Source organism: Alligator mississippiensis, chromosome 10 (genome assembly GCF_030867095.1).
Source record: "Alligator mississippiensis isolate rAllMis1 chromosome 10, rAllMis1, whole genome shotgun sequence".
Taxonomy (NCBI): Eukaryota; Metazoa; Chordata; order Crocodylia; family Alligatoridae; genus Alligator; species Alligator mississippiensis.
The window spans coordinates 1,629,716-1,657,145 of NC_081833.1; the positions used below are offsets into that span (position 1 = coordinate 1,629,716).

Here is a 27,430-nt window from a genome sequence, read left to right on the forward strand (position 1 = left end):
CACACACCAAAGTAGTCCTCTTTTAATGAGGGAGCTGGGCTCTGTTCACCCATCAACGAGCCGAGCGTCTTGCCTCCTCGCCCAAGCCTCCCATCTCGCTCGCTCGGCACCAGCCTGGCAGGGACGTAAAAACTTCACGAATTCAGGGGCTGCCTCCAGTCCTCCAAGCCCAGGGACCCTACCAACTTCTCGGTAACACCTGTGCTTATTCATGCTGCAAAGGGAGCTCGTGGAAAGCATCCCGTCCCACGTGTACCCCAAGCAGCTGAAGTCTGAGACAAGCCAACACCCCCCACCCCTCGCAGCCCTATTGCACCTGCTCCTGGTGGCACACAGGCCCAGTGCTCCCCAGTGACCCCAGTCAGCCCCCGGTCACTTCACAGGCTCGTTGCAAAACCCACTGGTTTAAACAGTGCTGACATCTCCTCCCAGCAGCATGGGGAATCCCCACCAGCAACTCGCTCGAGCTGACGCGGCCCCGCTTCGAGCCCCTCCTGCGCTCGGCAATGACAAGGGAACCGGGACGTCGCTCGCGGGAGAGCTCAGAGGGGCTGAGCTGTTAAAGGCAGCAATGTCCGAGGAGGGGATCTGCTGGAGCACCCCGTGACCCGTGAGCAGCACGAGGGGACGAAGGCAGGACTCATGCAGACGCGCCTGGCTGCCTCTCTGGCCCCTTCCCTGGAGGGCGCTTGCTTACCCCCTCCAGCACCACTGATGCCCAGCTCTCGCAGCTGAACCTGCTGCTGCGTCTCTTCCAGCTGCTTTTCCACCGACTCCAGTTTCTTCTGCACTTGCTCGTACTTGCTCTGCAAGACAGAAATGCCTCAGCCCTGACCAGCTGCCGGCGCCGAGGCCGGAGCAGAGCAGCACAGAGAGCACGGGGCAGGGCGAGGACCAGCCGGAGCGCCGGCCTGGAGCACGGACCAGCCTGACCCCCGTGCACTCCCTGCCAGGAGCACGGGCAGAAGGGCAGGCCTTCATGCCAGCGCCCGATTGTTAGCGGGTATTTCCGACGCGCCTGGAAGCTGGACCAGAACGGTCAGCGCTGATGAAACGATGCAGGAAAGGGAAAGAAACACTGATGTGCTTGGACAGCCCAGGCCCTCCACTGCCGTACAGACAGGGGCAAGTCCGGCCTCCTTGCTATGGATGAGCAGAGTGAGGCTCACATTGGACATGACCAAGGTCCCCCAGGGCATCAGTAGCAGAGCTGCCCTCCAGCCCCTCCCCGTGCCCTTTGCTTGCCCGGCTGTCTCCGGCAGCTGCCCAAGCAGTCATCTCAATCTCTGGGGAAAATCTCCCTGTGCCAAACGCCCTGCCCCGGGAGCGGGCTCCGGTGCCCTGTAGCCAGGGTGCACCGCTGAGATGCAGGCAAGGCCCTGGCAGGGCTCGGCGCTGCTAGCCACGGGGGAAAAGAGCCTCTCCGCTGAGCGCAGGGGTAGCTGGGCCAGGCGGACCCTCCCCGGGACATCCTCCCTGCAACGCCTTCTGCTGGGCAGGGTTTGCTCAGGCAGCGGGTGCTCGGGGAGGGCTCCACGCCGAGCCCTCTCCACTCCTGGCACTCACCTGCAGCTCTCGCAGCTCCCGGGCCCCCCGCAGCCGCTCGGCCCGCTCCGCTTCCAAGACTTGGCAAGCCGCTTCGCCTTTGTACCGCTCGTCCGTGAGCTCGGCCGTCAAGTCCAAGACCTAGGGGAGGGGACCGCGTGGTGAGGCTCCCTCGTGCAGAGGTGCAGCTCCACTTTGCAAAGGAGCAAAGGAGGAGCAGCCGAACGCAGGACTGATGACAGCCGGGGAGCCGAGCTCGGCAAGGGGCCCTGTGGCTTGCATCAGCAGCTGGCCTGATTTCTGCATCGATGCCCCATGCTAACTGAGGCTCTCGTTCTTCTGCTCAAAACGTGATGCTCCAGCGAGCGGGCCCCCACGTAGAGGGGATGAAGACGTGCCACGAGGCATGAGCTGCCCGTGAGAGATCACAGACCCTGCATTCCCGCTCGCCTGGCTGCAGGTGTACCATCCCATTCACCTCCTGCCTTTTTCACACGCTCCTGGTGTCCAAAGTGTCTCGCTTTACACCCACCTGCAAGCCTGGGACACCGAGCAAACGCAGCCGACTCTCCGGTTCCTCGTTCTCAGGTGCGGCCCAGCTTCGAAAAGCGTTTTAATAACGTGCATGATGCATGTCCTGCCGATGGCTATAATGCCGCCCAACAAGGATCTCATCAGCTTGGCCTTTGCCAAACTCTAGGCATTTGGGTCAAAATCCTCCCTGATGGGTGCCGGAGGCTCAATGGAGAGTTTCCACCCAAACGCTTCAGCTGGGCCCAGAAACAGAGGGAGGGTGGTTAGCCGTGCTGGTCTCCGAGGTCAAGCAGGAGGTGGGGTAAAACTGTGCCCGACATGAACCAAATCAGAGGCGCATAAGTTTTCATCAGCCACAGCTCACTTCATCCGTGGTTCGGTCTGCACCACAACTGCTGCAAGCCAGGCCCCTCTTGTCCAAGCCACTTTGGAGCAATTAATTCATTAACACTGTAATTACTCCGCAGGGGCCCTGGGGACAGCGCAAATTGCTCCAGCCTCCCAAAGAACTCCAGTCTGCGACTCGGGGACGGGGGATTTATGCACACAGAGACAGAAGAGTCTCCACTGAGAGTGATAAATCATTCTTCGCTGAGCCCGTGAAAACCTAATTGTCCCCCAAATGAATACTAATTATTCGCCGATTTGTTAACACAACAAAGGAGCTGTGAAACTTATTGTCTGAAACAGAAACACTTCTGCAAAGGTGGGGGGTGGGGGGGGGTCACAGAAACATTAAACCATGCCGGGGGGGGGGGCGGTTTCCAGGTAGTTTTGAGAGCAACGTACACCTGTCGGGGAGGGCCAGCTTGGTCCACCTCCCCAGGGCCAGCTTTCCAGCCCTCTGGGTGCGTTCAGCCTCTCGGCATCACTGATTCACTTCCCGACAGCCTGCTGGGGAGCATGCCTGCATGCACGCATGTGCGTGTGCAAATGCTCCCTGCACCAGGGTCCCGATCCTGACCCCAGAGAGGAGCCAAAGTAAAAATCCTGGCTCCATTTGCATGGATAGTACAAGCCCCCGGGCTTCGACGCGATCAGGATTGCACCTCCGCTCCCCCTGCTCTGCCACAGCGCAGACGGTGCAGCTCACTAACGCCGTACGCCCTCGCCACTGCTCACCGCAGGGAGGAGATGGCCGGAGAGCGCTGGGCCCTGGCACCCTCCGGGTGACCTTGAGGTCTCCCTGGGAGCACCACCGCGGGGCCAAACCAACTCTAGACACGAGCGGTACCCACTCCTTCCAGCAGGTCCTAAGAGCCACGGAGCATGGCAGCAATGCCCCTTACGTAACAACTTGCTGCCTGGTGCCAACCCTGCCCCTTTCCCTGTGTGCTGCAATTGGGGCTAATTGGGTTTCTATGCGGCTGGAACCAATTAATGCTAAATTTAATTTGCAATAAAGCAAGAGGAACAAGAGGCTGTGGCCTAGAAGCGCTCCACCCCCTCTTTGCAACGCATGCATGAGGGTAAGTGCATGCACACCGGGTCCCCCCCCTCTCATGAGATGGAGCCAGCGCTTTCCCTCCAGGCAGCTGGGTCGCTGCCTCCTAGGACAGGTCCAGGTACCCAGGCCTGAATCCCACCCTTTCCCTGCTCAACAATACTCTGGTCACGGGATAAGGCTCTTCCTGGCCTGCAGGGAAGCCATGCCGGCGGCTCTACCGCGGGAGGTTGAACAAGGGTGACTTAAGTGATGGCATGGTCTCCCTTCTCAAGGGGCCACGTCGTTTCACCAAAGATCAGCCTCCAGGAGCAGCCCTGCCTTCGTTTGGGGTTGTGTCCACTGCTGCTGAAAGCCTTGAGCTAGTGCCTGGGGTCAAGGCTGATGGACGTCTCGGACCTGACCAGCATCCTCACACGTCCCCGGGGCTCTGCGCTTGCCTTCGCGGAACCATTAACGAAGACAAAAGGCTGTGGTCTCCGGTGCCTGGTCCCCAGCTCTCAGGGACATCTTAATTAGCTTTCTAAAACACAAATCACACCGCCTCCTTCCTCTGCCGGGCTGCAGCCTGCTCCGTGGGAGCGTCTCCGACACTCCAGGAATATTTATGGCCAACTTTAGGGCTTTCCCTTCTCACTCCAAATGAAGCCCTTAAATCTGGTCCTGGTAACGTTGTCTTTTCATAAAGCCTAGGCAGCTGAGTTTCCACAGATGGACCTTAACTCACCCGCTGCGGATCCGGCGCACAAAGTGCAACACCGAGCACCCGACCGCTGCAAACATGCCAGACGGAGGGGCCGTGACCGGCCAGGCCCCGGGTGTCGATTCATCACCTCGCCTGATATCTCCTAGTCCCCCTGCAGCCAAGTGCAAGTCTAGCAACCATTTAATGATGAACGCATTGCAACACCCCATCCTTCGGGAAAGCAAAACTCGTCCCCCCGGCGAGCGTCTCCACCGCTCCAAGAGCCCCGACAAGTCTGCATTTAGCTAACGACCGGGTCGCGCGTTCCTCCCGGAGACTGACGGGGTATTTGCACTACCTGCCTGCGTCTCTCATTATTAGCCTTCCTCCCATTAGACTAAGCTACTTCGGGTGTCTGCAGAGGTCGCCGAGATTGCAATCTGGAGCCCGTAATGAGAATATGTTCCATTTGTATATAATTTCTTCCTCTCATTATGGGCTTTGTCAGGAGAACGGATTACATTTGCACTGCCATTTTTCAGTGCTCGTCATACCTGATGCCTGTCGCGAGCGGTCCCTTGCAGGGGAACGGGGCCGCTTCCCCGCTCTCCCTGCCCTGGTTTGAGGAGCTGCTACCCCGCCGCCGCCCCGCGAGAGACGAGAGACACGGGGTGGGGATCGGGGAAGGTGAAGGGCCCTGGGAGGACTCCGGGAAGCGCGAGTGCTTGAGCAGACGGGTGTGGAAACGTGAAGGACGTGCTCAGCCCCTAGACGCCATGTCTGTGATGACATTTAGCAAGGCGCATTTAATTAGCCCAAGAGGAGGCTGTTTCTGAAGGCCTGGCTCGCTGACACTAATGGCTCCTTTACAACACCGTCTACCCGCTGACACCAGAGCACAGCCGATCAGCCCCACGGCCGCCTGCAGCCCGGGAAACTCAATTAACTGCAGTCATCCTCCGCTCGGGGCCGCTCCGTCTCAGCCAGCACCGTCCAGCCCGCAGGACCATTTGCTAATCTTTAGCTTCTTGCAAAAGCAACTGCACTTTATAATCGTCACGTGGCCTGGATGTAATAGGTGGTCTTTCAAATCACAGCGTGTCCAGAACAGCAGCAGGCAGCAAGCAATGATACCTCCCGGAGAAACAGCCCATCCCTGCTCCGACAGATAACCGGCTTCCCACAGAGAGAAATGAAATACTCCATTTTACGCACGTGACCTGATCAAATTAGTCAGCGTGTCGTTTTCTTGGCAGATTAAAAATAAATACAATCGACTGTTCAAGGACGCGCCGAGCCACGTCCACCAGCGACAATGTGAATCTGCTCAGCCATCGACGGTCCAGGCCCCCATCCTTCGTAGGCGTTCGGGCTGGAAGGGACCTCGAGCATCGTCAAGTCCAGCCCCCGCCCCAGGGGCAGGAAGGCAGCTGGGGTCAAAGGACCCAGCAAGATAAACATCCCAATGTGTCCTGAATCAGTGCAGAGCAGGTGCCCGCGCCACATCCTTGGCTAACGAGAAACACGGGAGAATGGCGCTCACCCAGGACAACGTGGGTGCAGACAGAAGTGACAATATGCGCCCGATCTGGCCACAGAAAGCAGTTTATAGCCATGACCAAAGACAAGCGCACTTAAAAAAGGGCCGATCGGGTGACAATCCGACCCCTTGCAACAGTTCAAACCAGAGCGTCTTGTGCGACTTCTGTCTGCGCTGCCTGGTCGCTAAACACCCTGCAAAGGAGTGACACGCAGACACGCGGCGCTAGGCCAAATGTGCGTGTGCCCGGCATGCAGGAAGGTTTTGGACTTGGCGGGCTCCTCGCCTAACTGATAGCTGTTCGCCCGCCTCTTTTGGGAGGCACCTTCGTTCGTTCACACCCTCCGAGAAAGAAAAGAGCCGCGTGCCGAGCCGGCTCCTGGGCCTTTACCTTGCTTTCCAGCCCCTCCGTGCTCTGCCTGAGTTCGTGCCGCGACTGCTCAGATGTTTCTAGCTTTCTTCTCAGCACCGCAAGCTCCTCCTAAAGAAGAAATAGCAAAATGCAGGCTCAGAAGCCTAGCGTCCCGGGCTTATTTATACGCTGATCGTTTCCTGTTAAAAACAAGTGGGAAAGACATAATTGCTTTATTAAAAAAATTTACAGGGCGCGTTTAAGGGCTGCTTGCTGTAAATTGCCACAACAGTGCTTCCTCCTGCCGTTAAGTGGAGGGAGCGTTCGCTTTGGTGTGCACCCAGGGCACATTTTTGCAGGGAGAAATGAAGCTCGGAAACCTTGGAGGAGCTTCCAAATGCCTGGATGCTGCTTATCAAATAAATAACCTCCCAGACCTGGCCAGGGCTCAGGCAGAAACAGCTGCCGCGACACCCTCTCTCGTGAGATGCCCTGCTTGCAGGTGGGTTAACAGTAAGTGCAAGAAGAGCTTTTCATGGCAGCGCGCGGGCCCTTCGGCATCGGATGCTGAGCAGAACCAGGGTCCAGGCAGAGAGCACTTGAAATGGGCCAATTTTAGGTGTGGTGGAAGCAGGCCCAACTCCCCTGACATGACAGGGCAGAGCCTGGTACCTCAAGGATGAGTCTGGGTCTTTGGTCCTCCCTCCAACACTGCAAAGATCAAGGCCTGGCAGTGCAAGAACCAATTGCTGCACTTGACCTCTCCCTAGCCAAGGTGATGCGTGTGCCAGCTGCCTGGTGCATCCCTGGCTCTGATGTGGATACGACCTGCTTTTGGGATGGGGACCAGGAGGGAGCTTCATGAATAGGAGTCTCCCGGTTGTAAGACATGACTTCCAACTTGACCAGCGCACGAAGCATCTCGCTCTGCCTGCCCGCCCCCACGTGACGCACCTCCTTGGCCCGCAGCTGGTCCTCCGTTACGTGCATGCTAAGCATGGGCCGAAGGCAACACAGCAGCTGCCACCAGGGCCACTCCTTCACCACGCGGTACGCCGCCAGGTTCTTCTGGATGCACCGCACGGCCAGGCGCTGGATCTGCAAGGAGAGCAGCAATGGCACCAGGTGACCAGCAACCCACTGCCTTCCAGAGAGACAAGATGGCAAGAGCTAAGCAGGCAGCTGCCCTTCGACGTGGATGCAACCGGTTTTCACGTGGATCATGCCATTGCACGGACCATTGGACACCTCCTACTTTCTGCATGGAAGTAAGAGCATCCCGGCATATTCACGGGAACACCTGCAACGCTATCAGAGCGGAAACCCACCCCCGCAGCAACAGCCCTTTGGCAACCCCCCCATCCCGGCTACCTTCAACCTCTTGAACTTCTGACGGGAGAGGAAGCCCTTGCAGGCAGCCTGGAGGAGCGTCACCGTCTGGGAGATCAGCTTGTCCCGCTGCTTCTCCAGCCTGGAGACCACGCCAGGCTTCAGGAAAACCTAGGAGGGGACAAGGGCAGCACTTAGCCATGTTCAAAGCCGGACAGGCATCGAGCCTCACCCGCACCCCCCAACCCTGCCTGCTGGAAGAGCAGAGAGCCCTGTGCCACCGTGCCAGGGGACTGCAGGCATTGCCCCCACGCACCGAGCAAGGACCGGCTCAGACCGTGGGCGAGCGTTAGAGCAGCGTCGCAGCCGAGCTCACGTCCTGATGCCACCTTACAGCCTCTCGCCAGACGGGTGCTGCTTGCTGCAGCTTTGCCACGGTTCGCTGAAGCACCCATAAAGCCCCCTGACTCCTGCTGTACCCAGACACATCACCCCCATCGCTGTCCGGGGGGCACGAACCTCTCCTGACACCTTGGGCTGGAAGGCCTGGATGCACAAGTGCATTAGGCACCTACTCCCCACTGAAAGCAGTGGGCATTGGATGCCTAATTACCTTTTAAGACCGGGGCCTAGGAACCTTAATGGCATCGAGCGCACCGAGCTGGATGCTCACCTGCTGCTTCGGCTATTTCCTCCTCGCTCTCCCCCTTGCTGATAAAAACATTAATCACTCCTGAAAGCTGCAGGCCCTTGAGACCTTTTGCATGGACCATTGGACATTTCCTACTTTCTGCATGGAAGACACTACTGAAAATACCTTTTCAGTACTGTAAGCACCCTGCATTACCACGGGGAGATGGGTACCGAGGCAGGAGAGGAAGGAAGGGAATTAGCCGTGTCATTTACTTTCTGCAGGCCCATTATGGACATGCCAGAAACTGTACGGATTTTGCATCGGTGCTTGGATTTAGCCTTCAATTCCTTTCCAAACGCAGAGGTCTTTCTCACCTCTTACTCGAGCAAAATGCATACGGCTCGAACCACTGCACATTGCAGTTCCTGTTAATAATAAACTATACCTGCGAACGTTATGCCGTTCTTGGAAAGCTGCGTGTTTAAAGAACGCCAAATTCTCCTAAGGATCTTTTCCAGGAAAACTGGCTTCCTTGAGAAAATGGTATGATTTCTTTACCATCTATTTGATTGTTTCATTAATAACTGTCTTAACTTCACAATTGGGGGGTGGTTAGAGGCTAGTAAAAAAAAATTAAAAAATCAATGTTCAAAGTGATGGCAAAACCAGCTCCTATATAACAAGACTTGATGAACTGCTATCGCACTATTGATTAAGTGTGAGGGTTGCATAAGAAGAGAAAATGGCAAACGACTGGATGCAGGATGCAGGAGTTGTCTCTCTGCCGAGCCCGAGCCCAGGAATTGTCCCTTTCTGCCTAGCGCTGCAGAGGCAGAGGGAGGAAAATTAATCTCTCTTTGTGATTATCAGCTGTAAGTTCAAGTTGTGTTACTGTGGCAACAACCGCATCCACAAGTGCTCTGTCTAACTGATCTGAAACCCTCCAAAAGCATTTGTTCCCTCTCGCCCTTTGATTGCAGCGGGGAAGCGAAGCGGGGTGGGCGCCGGGGTTTCCTTGGAGGCTCTGGGCTCTCAAGTATCGGGCTTCAACACTCGATTCATCTAGAGATAGCATTTACAACGGTTAGGAGCCTCAGCGCCACTGATTCCCGCGGCGTTTCACCTGCCGGCTCATTCAGACACTTCTGAAAAATCTTACAAATGGAAGCGAGAAAAACGTCTCTCGTTGTCACACAATAGGACGCGGATCCCACCCTTCGCGATATCGCGCCGCGCCGGCCCCGCGCCGGGGAAGGCTCGACAGCGTACCTGGCTGCGGCCCACGGCGATGCTTCTCTTCTCCAGGTCGAGGGCCAGGAAGAGCTCTTCTATCGCCTGGGGAGAAAGGAGAGCAGGTGAAGGACGTCAGATTGGGCTGCTTAGATCTCGGACTAGGGGGAACTTGTGTCCCAACAAGAAAATCAGCAGGGATTAGGCTTGCCAGCTTTGCCTTGCCCTGGCATACACAGAGCATTGTCCCATTAGTACCAGGCTGCACGTGACCCGCCGCATGGTGCTGGGTGCTCGTAACGCGATTCACACCCGATACCCTACAAGGTGCAAGAAGTCTTGGCCCGGGGCAGTGGGGGGATCTGTCCCAGCATACCCAAAATGCAGGCCTGCCCCACAGCTAAGCAGCGGGAGACAGCTCAGGTCCTGAGTGATGGGAGACATTGGGCGCATCCCTGTCGGACTACTGTGCATTGAAGACAGCAATAAAGACCCTCCTCGCTGCGAGAGCCTGGAAGTAATGGCTTCAGACACGTCACTCCCTGACCGGAAGAGGGAGGTTGCCCCCAGGTCTCAATCAAGGGCATATTTTACACAATCTTTTATTTTACACCTGAAGCCGTCAGACAAATAACGGTTAGTTCTCGGGAAAACCAGCTCGATGATCTCACCGTGGCTGGGCACGGGGATGTCGGCCCTTCAGCCATGTCGGACATGTAAAATGTTGATTCAAATACTCCCCGAGCGCTGCAAGCCCCCCGCACCCCTAGCAGGAGACACGCGCCTGCTCCTGGGTAATTCCCTTCCAGCCCCGGCCGTGTCTCAGCGTCACAGACCTGCCGCTAGACCCGAGGAGCTCTGGAGCAGCGCGTGGCAAGCCAAACGACATGCAAACAATACAAAACGATAGTTTTGTTCACAGGATTTTTACTCCACAAAGCTGCTTGAGCATTCATGCAGAGCGTCCCAGTCTGCGCAGCGTGAAGACCTGGGAGAGAATTTGCAGCACGGCTGGACTTGGTGAACCCCGAAATTGCTTGCAGGCAGCTGTTGCTGTGATTAGGGCTTTGGTTATCACCCTTAGAAACACAGTGGGTGCATGGACATGTGCAATTAGTGTGCCTCAATCAACTCCAGCACACTTTGCAGTTTGAGCTCTGGGTGGTGCAGGTAGCCCAGCTGGCAGGAAGCCCCTGCACCGCAGCACCCTCATGCCCCAGCCAGCCCCGGTCACCATCTACACATGCATTGCAGCAGCATAAATTACTCCGCCGTGGGATAGTACTTGTCCTGGACAGTACTGTCCTACTGCAGAGGCAATTAATTTACTGAGCCCTAATATGGGTGCACGTGCACACGGTGACACTTTGCTGCAGAGCTAATTAGTCGACTCTGCAGTAAAGCACACACGTAGATGCACCCGGTGTGATGGACCCTTCGTACCAGAGTGAGTCTTGCCAATGAGGAAGATGTCTAGAAACGGGGCCGGGACGTTTCGTGGGAGCTTGCCCTCAGTTGGAGAGCTGAAATGAATCCAAGGGTGCGGTAGAGAAGAGGAGCCCCACAACTGAGCTCTGTATGATACAAGGTGCTTTATTGTCAGTGCCATTTTCATCCATTTTTCTCCTCCTTTAGGATTTGATTCATTCATCTCCAGTAAGAGGTCGTTAGTGGGCCTCCAGTTCTGCAGACATTTTACTAACAGTTGTTGCCTGTGCCACCTCCCTCCGGGAGAGGAGATGCACCTGAGCGCCTCCTCCTTCTTCCTCGCCAGAAATCTTGCCCAGACAAGCGAGCCCTAAAAGGGAAAGGAAGGAGCCAACTCTGCTTGCGGATGGCTGTCGAGGTGCTTTCCCGAGTCACGTCTGAGCACCTTCGAGGTGCGACGGAAAGGTTTCATTTCCAGCCCACAGACCGGTGCCGAAACTCTGCAGCAGACTTTGCAATAACGAGACGAGAGACGGAAAGGCCACGCGGCAACCTGGCAGGGAGAGAGCGCGCCGAGAGTACGAGGCGTGGAGATCTGCGCGTCAAGGAAAGGTCTCTTGAGTTTTGCCACCGACTGCGATGCAGAAAGGCTCCCTGACAGGCCGGCAACTGGAGAAGGAGCTGGACGTCGAGAGGGGACTGACAGCTTTTAATTCTGGGCTTGTTCTGGGTTTTTTTTGAAGAAAGCTCCAAGGACGCTTGTCTCTGTTTCCTGAAAGCCGAAATCCTCAGAAGGATCTGCAGGGAGCCTGAGAAGACAGCTCTGCATTTATCACACGCCCTCTGAAAGGAGGACGACGGGGGCTTTCTGGACAGAGCAACAAGCAGCCTTCCCAGGGGAGCTGTAGAGAAACCTCTCCCTGTTGGCCTGCTGTTTTGGGGCAGGACTTGCTCTTGGCCTCTAGACCTCACCATATTTTACTCAAGAGATCGACAGCCCGACGGCAACGCGCTCAACCGACTCCAACGGGAACTGGATAGGGGAAGGCACAGTACACGACACCTCGCCCGCCGGCCCCAGCACTGCCGACCCGCCGAGCGCTTCGAACAGCGGTTCCAGCGCTCAGGTGCAACTCCCTTGTTCAGTCCCAGGGCTCCCATGCAAACATGACAAGATCCTGCCTCCTGGGGATGCCTGCGTGGGTCTGAATGCGTGAGGGTCTGTCAGGACCGCTCACGGGTATCTAACAAATTGGTTCCAGCATGCAGCTTAGCGGAAAGCTGCATTGATTTGATCTCTCTGTGTTGGGGACGGTGAAGAGGTAAGTAGATTTGACTATGAAAGCCCAGCATACGCTTGCGGGGGGTCTGGGCTGTCAGACCGAGTATGTCATGCCATCAGACACCGTGCGATCCACTTCTCAGGATGCAACAACGCCGATAATGCAGTCAATCTCCAAGGACAGCAAAAGCGAGAGCGAGCCCTGTCCCTGCCAACAGCTTCTGGGTGTTCGGGGACAATCTGCCAAGCTCACACTCGCGTTTCCTCCTCCTTTTAGGCCTCTTTTTCAACTGACAGAGATGATGTCGATACAGCAGAAGTAGCTGGTAAGGTCAGCCCTGGGGCTCTTGTACACACCACGGGGTTTTAATTCGGTTTCGTTCTCCCTAAATTGAAACAGTGGGTTTTTAAAAACAGTGCTTCAATTTAAACCAAACTAAACCCCCGTGGCGTGTACATGCCTTGGAGACCAGCGGCATGTAGAACAGATGTAGCTTCGTTACATGCCCCCTGGGAAGCGTGTGCAAAAGGAAGCACTTCGCATGAGTGCTACACGCAGAAGTGACTTGTTAAATCCATAAGTCATTTTTAAATGCATTCATGTGTGTAAGCAGATGAGTTAGATCTTGCGCTGCCTTTGCCATGTGTCTGTGTAGCTCTTCAGACAAAGGGGACCCAGCGGGGTTGAAGGGTTGCTACCAAACAAATGCAAAATCAAGTATGGGAGAGAGAGGAGGAGGATGAGGGGGAGCACCACCACCGCGTAGGAGACTGGGCAGGAGAACGGACCTCCGCCACGCACGAATACCACGATGTGGGCTGCGTGGGGTGCTCGGGCCCTGGCAGCGGAGCGAACGCAGCTATCTGAACAGCCGGCTTTGTACAACGCAATGTCAGGACCAGCCGCACCGGCGAGGATGGGATTTTTCCAATCCCCTGCTTACACGTTGCTGACTAGGCACCCTCTGCCTCCTTACGGCGTTTAATAACAATATTGACCTTTTCCAGCCGTCAAACTTGCCTTATTAAATCCTGAGGTCTTAACTGAATTTGCACACACGCGCTGGCAGTTTGCACAACAGGGCACGTGGTCATGTATAATTCATCTCCCCTCAGCCATGCCAGGCATTGAATATTCATCATTTTTTTCATAAGCAGCAAAGGGTGCTTTTTTTTTTTTCTCTCCCTATTGCCCATTTCCACTGCAAACCCTCCGCCGAAGCAAACGTACTCATCGAGAAAATAAAAGAGGAGCTTCGACGGTGAGCATCTCCCAGACAGCTGATTTGGGATTTTTGGAGAGGCCCAAGAGAAAACCCAGCTCCAGAGAATCACAAGAGCATTCAGGCACGCACCTGCCCGAGGCCCACCTCCCACTGCCTTCCTCTCCCCCCGTGCACACATTTCCCTCCCCGCCGAGCGCAGGAAACCTGCGGTAGCAGATGATACCGCAGTGCAATGTAAGAGGATTGCAGCCCAGGCCGCTAGAGAGCCAGGGCACCAGCCAGCACATAGCAAGCAAGATCTTTAAGCCTGTTTACACTGCTCTCGGGTATTAAGGAGTCGGAAAACAAGCCTGGCTTCCAGGTGGATTTCTCCCAGCCCTCTCCACAAAGCAATAATGTGAGCAAACACGGCTCATGCAACCAGGCCGCTGAGCGCTCATCACGCTTGCGCAGAAGCAGCCCGAGCACAGAAATGTACCCGAGCGGCCTGCCACCGTGCCCGTGTCGCTAGGACTGGGGCAACGGGGGCAAGTCGAGCAGGATGAGCACCGTGCACAACACTGCAATGTCACTTTGCACTGGATGAGAGGTGTTGGGAGCTTGCACGGCCTATGTGGATCCCAGCGCATCCCAGTTCCTTCACCACGGTGCCCATTGCTTATCGACGTCCACCCCTGCAAAGCTGCCACCGGCCCCTAAGTACACCCCACAGCCCCACTGGTCCATCCAGGGCTGGACAGCTCATTGCCTGAATAGCTTAGGGCATCCTAGCTATAGGCATTGCAGCTCTTATGATTTGACTGTGAGTCTCAACACCGACAAAGCCCCCGTGCCAGGAGCCGGGTGCCTCTTGGAGAACCCCTGCCGGGGGTCTTCCCCTTCCTAGCTGCAGAGAGGAGCCTGACCCCATCCGGGAGTACACACACGGAGGAAAAGATGAGCCCAGACCTGCTTTCTGGCCTCTCCCCATGTCCTAAGCTCCCAGAGCTGCATCGGTGCAGGCTGCCCCCTCCCAGCCGCACACCGGAGGAGTCGCGCACCTTGTTCTCGTCTGGGATCTCGTAGGCGGAGGTATATTTCTTCATGACCGGCTGAGCCAACACCTGGAAGCGCCGCCGGAACTGGGTCAGCAGCATGCGGTCCACGTAGCCTGGGGGGAGAGAGACCGGTCACAGCGGGGCACGCGCAGCAGGGGTCAAGCCCGCGGTGCTCTGCAGAAAGCACACCCGTCGCATGTGCGGGCGCTCCCTGGTGAGGCTGAGCTGGGGTGGGCACGTGGGGGGCAATGCGTGTCTGCACACACCGAGGCTCGGTGCTATTTAAGGCCACCGTAATAACAACCGCCACCCTCGCCACCATCCTCCACGACTATAATAGCAGCAGACCCCGGGGCTGCGACAGCACGAAGCCCCGGTTGGAAATGCACGGACCAGCCTTGCAAAGACAAAGCGCTGCGCAGCCCCAGCTCTCCTCCTCGCGGCCCGAGACGATCTGGCCTCCGCCGTGGCAGACCACAATCTCCGGCTGCCAACATTTCGCCTTGGGTCAGGCCTGCTCATTCCCTTTTATGTCCGCAAGAGCAAGGCCAAAAATCAATGAGGCGTCAGAGGAGGAACAATTTCTCTTTGTTCCTGATTGTGCCGAGCGTGCACGCTCCCTCCCTCTCTCTCTCCCCCCAAAGTGCTTCTGCATCTCGATATATTTATGATTAAGCAGCAGGAGAGGAGGCCTCCGCGGCGCTGGCACCGGCAACATTTGTTCAGCAGCAGAAGCTGGCTACCTCAGCTAGCATTTTTAACTCGCATGCGCTTGGCCTGGTAACATCCGCAGAAAAGTCCCTTGGTGCCCTGGGCTCTCACGTCTGCTGCCAAAGCTGCGGCCAAAGGTTTGCCAGACAGCAGTGCGGCATGGCTCACGGGTGGAGGAGTCGGTAGGAAGAGCCGTGCCTCGTCCCCTTTGCAAGATGTCTTTTTGGGACTTGGCTCTGGAGGCCGTGGTCGAACCGTGGCTGGACAGAGCAGGCAAGCAAGGACACAGCATGCCAGGGCTCTGGACATCCCCCCCTGGGCTCGCGGCCCGACTCTCGTTACACCCCGCTCCCATCGCACCTGTGCTGGGTTTGCTCAGTGGATGCACGCACAAGTCCAGCCTCAGCACAGTCCAGGTAACAGGCACCCAAACCAGCCCAAACCTGGCCAAAGCAGAGCCAAAGCTGGTCTCGGCACTGCTTTCTCTCCCCCTCTTCTGCATTCACATGGGCTCCTTTGCCCTGTCCCAACTGCCTGGCTTCAAGCAGGGACGGTTTGCAAGCCCCCTGGGTTTGCTCCTCTCCTTCCCCTGGGTTGCGCGGAGGCCTGATGCTGCAGATGCAGAGTGCCTAGCTTTGCACCGAGGCTGCAACTTCCCTGCCTTTGGTTCTCACTTGCAAAAGGAAGGGAGAGAAAGTGCTGGGAGATTTGGGGGCATTACACGGTGTAAAGCCCACACTCAAAAGGAGGAGCGCTCTGCCCAGCTCCCAGCCGGAGGATGAGCGTACGGCTGGACTTAGCTTCGCCTAGGACCACAGGTTGCCATCTATCTCCAAGGGGGAAGCGACCCTTCGGCCTAGAGAAGTCATGTGCAACTGGGCTGGTGCATCTCAGCGAGCGCCAGCTGGGAGGAGGCTCAAGGCCAACATCCCGGCACCACGACAAGCCGGGCAGGAGAAATGACCATGAACCTCGGAGGCAGGGAAGGGTCAGCAATCGCTGTCGAGCCTCCTTCCTGCCACAGCAAGCGGGTGCTCGGGATGCAATGGGAAGCAGCTAACGAATGAAACACGGAGGGAAGAGATGAACGAGCATCCCTCCACACGCTAGGAGCTGCTCCGCCATCAAGGCTCGATAAACACTTGCTGGCTCTCGGACCCAGCAGCTGATCGTACCTATCCTGTACAGACGTAGCGCATCTAATAGCTGGGCCCCACACAGCTGGACTCTCAAGGTGGGTACATCCAAAGCCAGGTCTCCGTCCCCCGGGACGCCGGGCTGGGAGATCGTCACGTCCGCCTCATCCGTGCCCGCTCGTGGAACAAGGCAATGGATGAAATGCACCTGGGACCTCTTGACCAGGTTTGAGAGCGCGTCCTGCGGGATAAACGAAAGGCAAATCAGCTACATCCGACCTGGAGGGAGAAAGGGCGACGCTTTGGAAGGGAAAAGCAAGGATTCCCTTCCCGTGTGCCGACGGCTTTCTCCGCGGGGGAAAAGGAGTCCCTTCCAATCGCTCCGAACTGGAAGCTGAACTGATATGTGGAAGGAACAACAGCTCCTGCGAGAGACGCGGAGCTGATCTGCAATAACGCGGCGAATGCTGAGATACGACGCACCCGGGGCCGGGATCCGCGAGAAGACATCATTATGTACTAGCGGGTTATGAGAATTTGCTGCGCGCCTGTATTGCCCTGACACACGTGGGGTAGAGAAATGGAGCTGGGCGCTCCCGTGATATAAGCAATAACAACGGGGAGCGACGTGCTCAGCGTTGTAATGGCCTCCGACGCCGCCCCGAGAGGGCCGGCAGCTCCCTCGCTCACCATCTGGAGTTTGATCTGCGCGCAGACGGATTTCCTCTTCACCGCCGCAAAGCTGCTGGCGAAGGTCTTCCTCACGCAGCCGATGCGCTGCAGAGCTTGCTGGGAGTAGCCCTCCAGGCCCGCCACCGACCGGCAAATCTGGGGCATTTTGGACCGGGGCTGGAAGAGAGTCCTCACGTCGTTGCTGTCAGAAAGGCAAATAGGTCCAGGTGATGAAGGAGCAGCGCACCGCCTCACCAAACTCCCCCTTCTTTAAAAGATGCAGGCCCCAGTGACCTCAGCCATGTCACCTTCCCTTGCCTCAGTCTCCCCATCTGTCAAATGGGGGCAATGCCACTGACCCCACCCCCCTTGGCCGTGCCCTCAGAGACTTCCTAAAGGAAATCCTGTGCAAGAGCTATGCATCGTCATCCTCCCACTCCTCACAACGGGCTGGACCTCAGCAGCTCGTGTGGAATCTGGTCTGACTCGTCCAGAGTGCCAACCCTGTCCACACGGACGCTGCCGTGGGTAACGGGACGGAGAGCTGCTGCTCATCATTACAACGGCTGGTGAATGCAAGGAAGCCCAGCAAAACGAGCTGCAGGTGGCATAGCAGCAGCTTCATGGTACGGCGTGTGTAGAGCCGTTCATAACGGCTTGATGACATCGCGATTTCAATTTGCAGCGGTAAAAATCCCGCCGGCAGAACAGGGTCTGCCGCGCGAAGCGGGCCATCCGGGGAAGCCCCGGCAGTGCCCGACGCGAGACCCCGGAGCTCTCCATTACGAACTCCCAGGCGGGCACCGCAAAAACCCTCCCGACAGCAAAGTGGAGCCGCCCGCAGCCCTCGAGGAATCATCTAAATGCTACAAAACGGATCGTTTCAGTCCCCAGCTGGCTCCGAAATCCCCGGGCAAGCGTTTCCCAGCTTCGTCGCCACCACCTCTTCGGTGATCATCCAGCCACCGGTCTCCACCCGGGAGCTGCTCTCCTCTCCTCTCCATCAGCATCCTGTTACCCCCTGGGAAAATGTTTCCCTCGTTTCACTCCACTCCCGGTGAAAACTCTCCGTTTCAGTCGTGATGCCCGGCATGGCTCCCCCGGGCGAGGCTCATAATAACCGCGAGAGCCGCTATGGGAGAGATGCCGGGCCAGGCACCCCTCGGAGGCCCTGTTGCCCCGTGGCTCTGTGCCGCCCGCGCCTGCCCCCGTACTCACGCTCTGGACTGCTGCAGGACCTGGATGGCGTTCTGCGCGGACAGGTTGGGCTTGGCTTTGCTCGCCCAGCCAGCGAGGTCGTAGCGAACGGGGTCCTGGCCCAGCTGGTGGGAGATCTCGAACTGCAGCGCTTGCTCGCACTTGCGGAGGACGCCGTCCTCTGTAACAGCACGAGGAGGTTGTGATTTCTCTCCGTGCACCCCGCACAACAGGAGCACGCACGCACACACGCACGCACACACGCACGCAACAGGACAACAGGAGTCCTGCCTCTCTGCCACTGCCACATCTGAGTGTCATCAGCAAACTTGGACAGCGTGCTTTCCACCCCCTCGGCCAAGTCGCTGATGAAGATGTTAAACAGTGCGGGCCCAAGGACCGAGCCCTGGGGGACCCCACTGCTCACATCTCGCCAGGTTGAGTACAACCCGTCCACCACCACTCTCTGCGTGCGCCCCATCAGCCAGTTTTTTACCCATCCAACTGTGCAGGCATCAATGCCGCAGTCACTTAATTTATTGATGAGGAAGGGGTGAGAGACAGTGTCAAAGGCCTTCTTAAAGTCTAGAAAGACTATGTCCACAGCGACCCCATCATCCAAGGATTTAGTTACTTGGTCATAAAAGGCAAAGGCGAATGCAAGAGGGAGCCTACAGAGACGCAGATCAACTTGCAAAGCCCTGTTCGTACAGGCGGCGCCTGCCTCTCCTCCCCCCCAGGCTCCAGCTATCCCGGGGTCAGGACAGAAACCAGGGTGGCAGCAAGCAACGTCTCCTGAACCAAAGCACGTCCCCTTGGCTCCCGCTACCCCCGCCGCGGCGACATCCGACAGCACAGATGGAACGGACAGACAGACCTCCGCTCCCCCTTACCCTCCTTCTGGGCTCCCTTAGCAGCAAAGTAGGAGCAGAGGCGGTCTAGCACGACGCTGTCACCGGAGCCCGGGATCAGCACCTCTTCATCCAGGATCCAGAATAAGCCTTTCGGGTCGTCCGCCTGTCCCCCGGGTGCCACGTGCAGCTGGCAAGAGACAAGGCACAGTCAGGTCAGGGCACGGGGAGAGCGAGTCGGGGGGTGAGAGAGGCCAGGAGCCCAGCCAACAGCACTTAACGAGGCAATCGGGAGATACCGGGGCAGCCTGCTCTCTCCTTACCCCACCACCCACCACCACCCCGTCTCCCACCACCTCCTCCTCCAGCCAGCGCAGCCCGTGCCCAGAGCAGCCTTGGCACCGTGCCTTCTCTGCCAGGGACCAGGTTGCTGCAGACCTTCAAGTCCTTGAAGCTGGTTTCTGAAAAAATCTCCCCCCTGCGCATGAAACGTGGAAGCAGATCCCAGCGTAGCGGGGGCACCGGCCTGCAGCTGGACCAGGGGAGCACTGCCATACGCCCCACACTGCAGCCTGCCATTCCCCCTGGCTGGCATCCCCTCCTCCTGGCCTGGCTGCCTTTCTGTACCTGGATTTGCAGAGCTGACACTGACTGAGAACAGCAAGCTTTGGGGGGTGCTAATTGAAATCTGGACCGGGTTGAGAGTGCCGCCTACAGCAGCCTAGTGTCGGTCACCAGAGATGATCGTCGGGTTTATAAGCTACTGCCAAAAAGCTCAGCTTTCTCCACTGGCACATGGGGCACGTCTACACATACATCAATGCACTTTAGTTAATGCGCATTAAATCTGGTACCTCCATTATGAGGTACTAAGAAAATGTGCATTAGCCCCTGGGGCAGGGGGCAGGACTCGATCTTGCGAGGTCCCTTCCAGCCCTAGTGTCTGTGAATCTATGAAACGTATTAACTAACCAGCGTGGGTTTTTAGCGACACTTTAATGTGCATTCAAATAGGCTATAAAGCACGCATGTAGACGTGCCGTAATTCCCCCCTCAGGCCATTTTATTTGCAGCCTCAAGTACAAATGAACCAGACAGGCTGAAGTCTCCTTTGAATGCAGGGGTGTCTGCCTGGCGCGAGGCAGGGCTGGGCTGAGACCCACTGTCTGCCCCACGTGTGAATCCTGCCCCAGGAGCAGTGTAGACAGACACGTGCAGGGCAGAGCTCATGGGCACGTGCCCAGCACCTCCCAACCGTGGCAGTGGTCCAGGAGCAGCACGTCCGCAGCGGGTGCGATGCGTCTCAGCACAGCAGCACCTCGTGCCGTGCACCGATACCCAGGCCAGCACTGAGCATTTAAAAAGACGTGGGCACGGGGAAGTGCAAGCTGCCGCACCTGCTCAGGGCTAATCCCAGATTGCATCCCCGAGGGCCGTCATTTGGGCCTTTCCCTAGCACCAAAACTTGCGTTCAAGATGACAGCGAACAAAGGGAACGCCCCGCGGCGCCCAGCCGGCACTTGCTGCCTTTCCTACCCGACGGGGCAGACAGACAGCAGCACGCTCCTGCCGTCGCTTTGAGGCCGCGGTACCTGGGACGCGTTCTGATCGACGACAGACAGCGTGGCCAGCGGAGACTGCTCCGGCAGTTCAAAAGGCACCTCCACGTTTTCCTGGAAAACATCATGGAGAAGTTTGTTTCGATTGCGAGCTGACATTTGAAATCCAAGAAGAGATAAACTTGCAAGCAGGAGGGGGAAAACGCCCTGCGTCTGCTCCACTCCCACTTTGCTTTGTGCCGGTCTGACATTGGCTGATCAAAGCCCCCGTATCAGACATCTTTGAACTGCCTGCATTGGCACCGCCTGGGCTGAATCACTGGGTAAGGTTGTCAAGATAAGGGCGCTCAGATGCCTGCCGCCGTGGTTTGATGAATGTCAACAGCGCTTCATAAAGAACAGATGTGATCAGAACTGAAGTCTTAACGAGGGAGCGTCGTGAAAATAATCAATTATTTAATTTGCAGCTTGGAGGCTTTCTATTGTTTTTATTCCATTTCCCTTCCCCGAGCTGAGACTCAACAGCCCCGCGATATCAGGCTCGGATGTTTTATCCTCCTCCCATCCCAGATGTGTGTACAGCAACTTTGGGCCTGAGGGCCTCTCGCTGGTGCTACGCACTCGGATTACCCGTTCACCAACGAGCGGTATCGGCACTTCCTCCCAATGTCTTTCAGCAAAGACGCTTTGGCTTTGTACAGCACCTTCTCCCTGCAGGTACGGGCCCATGCACTAGGGACCGTCGCTAAGCTGAAGTGTGAATTTATAGCACGTCAGCCATGCCGCGATAACTGCCTGTGTGCATGCTCTTCTCCCGCGGGACATGCGAGGTAGCTTAGCCCACTTTCAGCAAGGGGAAGCAACCTCATGGGTACCGGAGGGGTCAGAAACTGGACACAAGCAGTTAGCACTGAGCACATAACGTCCCCCGGAAATTCATAACCTCACTTACAAGGCACCGACTTGATGAGATGCCAACACCCTGATGGCGGCTGAGTTAGACTCATAGTTTCATAAAAAATGAGGGTTGAAGGGAGCTCAGGAGGTCACATCCAGTCCAGCCCCTGCTCCAAGCAGGACCAGCCCCAACTACATCATCCCAGCCAGGGCTTTGTCTACCCGGGTCTGCAAACCCTCCAAGGATGGAGACTGCACCACCTCTCTGGGTGACCTGTGCCAGTGCTTCACCACCCTCCTCATGAGAAAGTTTTTCTTAATATCCAACCTCAACTTCCCTTGCTGCAGCTTGAGCCCATTGCTCCTTGTCCTGCCATCTGCCCCCACTGAGACCAGCCCAGCTCCATCCTCTGTGCAGCCCCCCTGCAGGGAGGTGAAGGCTGCTATTCAATCCCCCTCGGTCTTCCCTTCTGCAGACTCAATCAGCCCATTTCCCTCAGCCTCTCCTCACCAGTCCTGTCCCCCAGCACCACAGTCATTTTCACTGCCTTCCCCTGGACTCTCTCCAATGTGTCCACATCGTTTCTGCAGTGGGGGCCACAGCTGGGCACGAGACTCCAGATGTGGCTTCCCCAGTGCTGAATAAAGGGGAAAGAGTTGCATGGCACCTTTTCCCAGCAGCTCTCAGATGGATCAGAAACACCCTCATGCCCCCACATGCACACACACACTTGGTATTTTAGTCGGGTTTACCCAGGTGGGACAGAGGTGCTACTTAAGACTTAGAGAGATGCTATTTAAAGCCTTAAATAACATCTCTGTCCTGCCTTGTTCTTGCGCTCCCCAGATCCATGTGGTAAACCCCCCCACAAAGTCCCCTCCATGGTGCATAATATTTCTTGCAGGCTTCTGGATGCTCAGCACAGCCCTTCTCTCTACAACTGCACTTACAGCCCGCGATTGTGCAAGGTAGATGCCTGCGATAGCAAGTGGCGGGGCCGTGCAACCCAGGAGACGCCCACATTTAGAAAGCCATTGGTTTTCCATTGGAGCGTCGCAAGAGGAGCCGCGTGCCAAGAGCCAGGCAGAGCGGGGAGCTCACCTCTCTGTACCGCTCCAGCTCGGACACGAACGTCCTCTTGTAGAAGAGCGCCTGGAGCTGCTCGTGCACGTAGTTGTGACACAGCTCTTCAAACGTAGCGGCTCGCTCCTTCTTCTGGTGCCGAGGGTTATGGAAACCGGGGGTGTCCACCACCATGATGGATGCCGTGGAGAGGTGACTGGATGCAAAAGACCTAGCAAGACAGGTTACAATCACACGGATTTACCGGGATAGCCTCCCTCTGCATCTGAGCATCCCTAGGGGTTGAAGCGGCTTTCCCCTCCCCACCCATTACTTCCCTTGCTGTTTTCAGCCCAGAAGCCTCCTTTAAATCATGCCCGACCCATGACCTTGGGCATTCATCTCATTCCCTTCCTACCTACATGTCGCTTGCTTAGCTTTCACCTGGTTTAGGTCTTAATATAAGCAGCGCTAACAAGCATGCAGCTATGGGTATCTTCTGCACATTACAATCTAAACTTTATTTAATACCTCCTCCTCCTGTTCGTTATTGGTGATGCCTTCCAACCTACCAGAGGATAGCTATTGTGGCTGGTCCCAAGCCTTGCTTAATACATACTCGGTTGATGATGGGCTCTGTCTCTAATCACCTCTTTGCATTTCACAACTGTCCCTAAAATGCAAAGCCCTCAAACCTCACTCGTCTCCATTTAGGACAGTTGCGTTGACCCTAAAGAGGCCAAATTGATCCATGTTGGCTAGGCTAATTCCCAACACACTGACTGCAGTCTAATAAAGCCTACTGCTGCAGTAGAAGGAAGCAGGGCTTAAATTCTTGATGAAATCTATAACTGGAAATGCAGAGAACAGCAATTTTTTTTCCCTATGGGACAGCCACACTGTTGGTTGCTGGGGGGAAAAAAGCCTTATTTACAATAACTCCGCGGAAGTTTTCCTTGCATCTATTCCAAACAGCTCAGGTCAGCGCAGCTCTGGGAACACGGCTTGGAAAAAGCTCCATGATTATTGTCTTTAAACACATTTTCTGCAACAGGCTGCCTGCGAAGTTCCTCTGCACCGTGTACCCGCACCTTGCTTCATGGCATTGCCATCACCTCCTCCCACGGCGTGAGACAACACGGCGAGCAGCTCCGCTCGCTGTGTACACGAGCGAGATGGAAGAACATGTGCTTCGTTCAGATGGGAAACGCCAAAGCTAGAAATGTGCTGAAAATAACCGAGAGGAAAAGGCGCAGGTGTTCGGGTCTGACATCCTCGTGCGCGGCACCGAGGTGCGGGAAGGCGTGCAAGTCAACTTTGAGTTCATCTAAAGCAGCGAACGTCGGCACCTTCACGGAGCCCCTGACACGGCCTCTGATCCTGCGCTTGTAGAAGCCGAACGGGACTCGGGTTCACGATGCCTTGTCAACTCCAAGAGAAGCCAACATTTCTGAACGGCACTGAAACATATGTTTTCCCTCCTGACGTGCTGCATCGTTGTTTCAGTGGTTTCAAAGGGCTTTGATGAGCTGGCTTGGCAAATAAAAGCAAGTGGAGCAAAGCTGGAGGTATAAAGAACTGGGGATATGGGAGATATTCTCCGAGCGACGGCTACGATTCGGGGGGCTACACAACCAGCAGCATTTTGCTCTTCCAGGCCTGCTCGGGGGATCGTCAGCGGTTTCTTTGCGCGGAGGCTGGATGAACCCAGCGGGAGCATTTCCAGGCGCCGGGCAGATCTGGATTCTGGGTCGGACAATTTATGCTGCGAGTTAAACGTGAAAGGGCTTTGGGGGCCTGGCTATTCTCATGCCACCGACACGAATGCAATTAGTTCAGCTTCGCAGCAAGGTAAAGGCAACCGAAGCCAAACCCCAGAGCTCCTTGCTGTGCCAAGACTAGAGGCGATGCTGTAACGGGGGCTTCCCCATGACCGCAGATGCCAGGATGCCACAACGGCTGGATGAAACATCGGGTATCGGCCACCAGCTCTTGCAGCTCCTGCCTTTGGTCTCCACCTGGCAACCAGGCCTCGACGAGGAGACGATTCCTACCACACCTTCTGCCTGGCTCGTTATCCGATTCCCCGATGGGTTCATTACTCTGTTTGCACGGGCAACCTCCATTTGGAGCTTGCAAAGTCGCATCTATTATTAATAAGTAAACTAGCTGCTTCTCAAGCCTGAAACACCACTTGTGTGTAACTTCTCCGTGTTTACAGCAGCATCTGGAGGGAAATAAGGCTAGCGAAACAAAGCAGGGAGCCGGCCTGTCGGACTGCAGGGAGTACTTTGCCCCAGCAGAAAACATACTAATTGGCTGTTGCAATCTCCAGGATGTACACGCGGTATGAGAAACAGCACCGCGTGTGGCTTTGTCTCGGGAAAACGAAGCTGATTACCCTCCTCCGGCTTCCCCGCTCCACGTGAACATGACCATCAAAGAGGAGATCGCGCATCCCAGACACGGGGAAATCTGGCAAAGGCAAAGTGGAAAAAGCCTCCTTGCAATTGCAAGCCGTCCTGGGCTGTGACCTGGGAGGCGATGTGCAATAATGGCAGCTCACATTTTCCATTTTAAGGTCAGGAAAGTATTTTCAGACAGAGAGGAAGCAAATGGAGCTGAAGAAGGGCAGAGAAGCGATAAAGAGACGCTGGTTTAATTAACAAAGAGGCAAGAGGCAGTTTGCCTTGCACGCCATCCTGGGAGCCTCTTAACAGAAGGTGAAGGCACGCACCTCCTTGGACGTGGCTTGGGACGCTTGCATGCGTCAGCCGGCAAAAGAGAAGAAAGGAAGGGAACAGCACCTGCTCTAGGCCTGGGGATGGTTTGGGGGCTGGGGGACAGGACTGGTGAGGGAAATGGGCTGACTGAGTGAGTCTGCAGAAGAGAAGACCGAGGGGGATTGAATAGCAGCCGTCACCTCCCCGCAGGGGGTTGCAAAGAGGATGGAGCTGGGCTGGGCTCAGTGGTGACAGGTGAAGGAGCAATGGGCTCAAGCTGCAGCAAGGAAAGCTGAGGTTGGATATTAGGAAAAACTCTCATCAGGAGGGTGATGAAGCGCCGGAGCAGGTCACCAGAGAGCTTGTGGACTCCCTGCCCTTGGAGGTGTTTTAGACCCGGATAGACAAAGTCTTGGCTGACATGATGTAATTGAGGCTGGTCCGGCTTGGAGCAGGGGTCGGACTAGATGTGACCTCCCTTTCTCCCTTCCACCCTCATTGTCTGTGATTGAACGAAAAGAGTAACGAGACACAGCATCCTGCCGCTGAAGGGATCAGCCGGCGGCGAGGACACGGAGGCTGCTTCTGCTGACCAAGCGCACCCTCGACTGCGAGGGCCCAAACAGCCGCGTGGCAGAGAAATCGTTTAAGAAGATCATTACCAGGCTGATAACTTTCTCCTGTTATAGAGATGTTCTCCAGATAACCTTTCCGCAGCCGGCAGGCAGGCAGCTCTGCCGAGCGCGCCCAGGAAAGATTTCTCTTTATTAGCGTGAAGGAAGAAAGGCATCAAGGGCTCATATCATCTACATGAATCATTTCTATTTATTTGTGCACCACTTACGCTGGCCTCCTGCCCTCCGCTCGCTCAGGAAGGGCTCGTTTGTTTGCTCGTTTAATTTCCTGGCTCCGTACCTGTTGATCAGCGAGACAATTACAGCGAACAGCTCCTCGTAGAGGCCTGCAGCCATCCCCTCCACGCACTCCACGCCCGTCATTTTGGGGCCTAGAGCAGACAGAGAGAAAAGACGACGGCGGAGTCAAGGCACGGGAGGCGGGGTGAATTGTCCTGCCAGAGACAGAACTGGAAACTATCCCTCCCCGCACGTCCTGGAGATCAGAAGCTACCCCCGCCATTCCCAGAGTCGAGACTTTACTTCTACAAGTTCGTTAGCCAGGACCTGGATGGGAGTCTGCCATGGCTCTCGTGCCTGCTATCTCACTCCCATGCAGGGACCGATGGTGCCAGTCCTTCCTCGCCCCGTGCGGGTGTCAAGAAGGAGCCAAGCCGGCGTGGTTTAGTTTGCAACATGAACAAACTCATTTGACTTTCGCAAAAACCCCGTACGTGTAAAGTGTGATGCGATTAAACTGCAAAAACGGGCAATTTCCGCTCCATGTACAAGCGCGCAATGAGCTATACTTGTGTCACTAACGGCCTCTCGTACAGGGCAGGGAGGGCCTTACACCTGCGTGAAAATGCACACGCATGCACGCAGGCTCCGTGTGCTGTAGCGCCACGAGATCATTCATTTCAGCTCTACGGGGCTTCATCAAGGGTCACACCGGCTTCTCACGAAGCAGACGACCTGCCTTATGCAGGAGTGTGGTGAAAAGCAGCTGCCCTCACAACCTGGGGTGGGAGGGGTGGTTATTTTTTTATTATTAGTTTTTGGGCGAGCTCTTCAAACATTTTACATTCTTTCTTTAACCTGAGCTGGTTGCTAGGAAACGAATAACCCCCCTTGCACCTTTCTCCAACACGGCGGTCCTTTCTGTGGCAGATGTCAGAGTTTGAGAACCGTGAACGCCGGCTGCAAGCACACAAAGGGGGGAACCGCTTCCAACCAAACCAGCGCCGGGCCAAGGGAGAAAAATAAAGCTTGCAGACTGCAGTTGGAGGGGCCCTGGCTGCGAGCCGTTCTCCGTGCCCAGATATCGGCAGGTAGCAAAACATTCCCGGGGTCTCGTCCAAACCCGTTCCACCTGCTCGTTAAAAGTACCTGGTGCTTACAATTCAAATGGCTGTTTGTCAGGGCAGATTGGCCCCCCTCGTCTTCTGCCGCTGTTCCTCCCCCTCGCTGGGGAGAGCTGGCAAGCGGCTGCTTAAGATTTCTCTTCTCAGTCTCCACACAAGACCAAGTTGTTAAAAAAGGAGAAAATAACCCCGTGGCCCTGCGAATTGCAAAAGCAACGACAGCTCTGGCAGCTCGGTAAAGTGATTTGCCTATTGTGGAGGGTTACTGCATCTTATGAGGGCTTGCTCGCCTGGCCTGGTCTGTTCAGGCAGCGGTGCTGCGCCCTGCGGCACACAAACGGGAGCGCAAATGACACGCTGATCATACAGATGGCGAT

At 56.2% G+C, this 27,430-nt stretch overlaps 1 protein-coding gene across 2 annotated transcripts in view; it reads right to left on the reverse strand.

Moving 5' to 3' along the window:
- Positions 1–27,430, reverse strand: part of MYO18B (myosin XVIIIB) — a 127,119-nt gene that overhangs the window by 63,673 nt on the left and 36,016 nt on the right. For both annotated transcript variants that reach the window (XM_019486890.2, XM_014594791.3), the window contains exons 12-25: positions 25,991–26,081; positions 22,392–22,584; positions 20,426–20,506; positions 18,876–19,023; positions 18,004–18,163; positions 16,804–16,987; positions 16,153–16,354; positions 14,270–14,379; positions 9,333–9,398; positions 7,472–7,600; positions 7,055–7,198; positions 6,140–6,229; positions 1,567–1,686; positions 698–806 (exon numbers count right to left, since the gene is read on the reverse strand). In XM_019486890.2, the coding sequence (XP_019342435.2) occupies positions 698–806; positions 1,567–1,686; positions 6,140–6,229; positions 7,055–7,198; positions 7,472–7,600; positions 9,333–9,398; positions 14,270–14,379; positions 16,153–16,354; positions 16,804–16,987; positions 18,004–18,163; positions 18,876–19,023; positions 20,426–20,506; positions 22,392–22,584; positions 25,991–26,081 (1,827 nt within the window). The remainder of the gene's footprint in view (positions 1–697; positions 807–1,566; positions 1,687–6,139; positions 6,230–7,054; positions 7,199–7,471; positions 7,601–9,332; positions 9,399–14,269; positions 14,380–16,152; positions 16,355–16,803; positions 16,988–18,003; positions 18,164–18,875; positions 19,024–20,425; positions 20,507–22,391; positions 22,585–25,990; positions 26,082–27,430) is intronic.